Raw genomic sequence first — 1,212 nt, 5'->3', positions numbered from 1 at the left:
AAGAGAGAACTCTCTTCCTTCAAACTAAACCCCTGCCACGATTAGTTGTTGTTTTTTCCGGTCATTTTTTAGTGTATGTTCTGAGTAAGAGAGAGAGAAATAAAGTCTACTTTTCTCCATGCCACCTCAAGCGTCGGGAAATGCTGTGATTCTTAGCTGCAAAGGCCCAGAAAGCCATACGAGCTGGAGAAAAGAAAAAGCGAAAGAAGAGGAGGAAGGAGAGCTTCAGTATTTACATTTACAAGGTTCTCAAGCAGGTCCACCCGGATACTGGAATCTCCAGCAAAGCTATGTCCATCATGAACAGCTTCGTGAACGACATTTTCGAGAGAATTGCCGCTGGAGCTTCTCGACTGGCCCACTACAATAAGCGATCAACTATCACGAGCAGGGAGATCCAGACTGCAGTACGTCTGCTTTTGCCTGGAGAGTTGGCCAAACACGCCGTCTCCGAAGGGACCAAGGTTATCACCAAGTACACCAGTTCCAAGTAATATGTTTTTCTTCTCTTTTCAATTCAAACGGCCCTTTTCAGGGCCACCACATCTTGAAAAGGAGAAAGTCATTTCGTGTGCAACACGAAGCTATATCACTTTCATTCATTACCAGTTTCTCCACAACAATGTGTATAACGTGCGAGTAGAAATAAAGGTTCTCCATATATATATGTAACGAAAAGTATTCACTGAGAGTAAGGTGAAACATTCGTGAATAGTACTCTTTCGTAGGAGAGAACTCTGTATCGCTCGAGTATGTGTGTGTGTGTGTGTGTATCGTAACCATTTTCCCAGAAATAATATAAAGTAGCTCTTCTTTGATTAATCTCCTACCTCTCAGCGATAACATGTATGGGCTTAGTGTATGAACATCGTGGTATCTTTATTTACGTTAAATCGACTACAAACGTTTACGTATATGTATATATATTTTTCATTTATATGGATCTCGCTTCTAAGTAGCCTCCTTCTTGCTCTCCCTCAGAGACTACTACTTTTAAATCCATTCAGTATGCACGTCGATATACGTGTGGTGGCTAAATAATTTGCCTTACTATTACGTTTCACACAATGTTTTCTACTTATTATTAACTTATATTCGTTAATAGACATTTTCGCTATAGCTGTACACGAAGCCTCTCTATTGTGTGTGTACAGTTGTCTAGATGACCGTTTATCCACCCAAATTTTTCGTTAGTCTAGCTAGACTATTATG

The 1,212-nt window shown here is 40.3% G+C and overlaps 1 protein-coding gene across 1 annotated transcript; it reads left to right on the top strand.

Moving 5' to 3' along the window:
• Nucleotides 1–41: 41 nt before the first annotated feature.
• Nucleotides 42–593, top strand: LOC106477952 (histone H2B-like). Its single transcript, XM_013938459.2, is given in 2 exon segments — nt 42–148; nt 150–593. Coding segments are annotated over 2 exon segments (375 nt in total). The 5' UTR covers nt 42–118; the 3' UTR covers nt 495–593.
• The last annotated feature ends 619 nt before the right edge of the window (nt 594–1,212 follow it).

Source organism: Limulus polyphemus, unplaced genomic scaffold, assembly GCF_000517525.1.
Source record: "Limulus polyphemus unplaced genomic scaffold, Limulus_polyphemus-2.1.2 Scaffold124248, whole genome shotgun sequence".
Classification (NCBI taxonomy): Eukaryota; Metazoa; Arthropoda; class Merostomata; order Xiphosura; family Limulidae; genus Limulus; species Limulus polyphemus.
The sequence above is the reverse complement of the archived record's forward strand: the minus strand, read 5'-3'. Positions and strand labels throughout refer to the sequence as shown.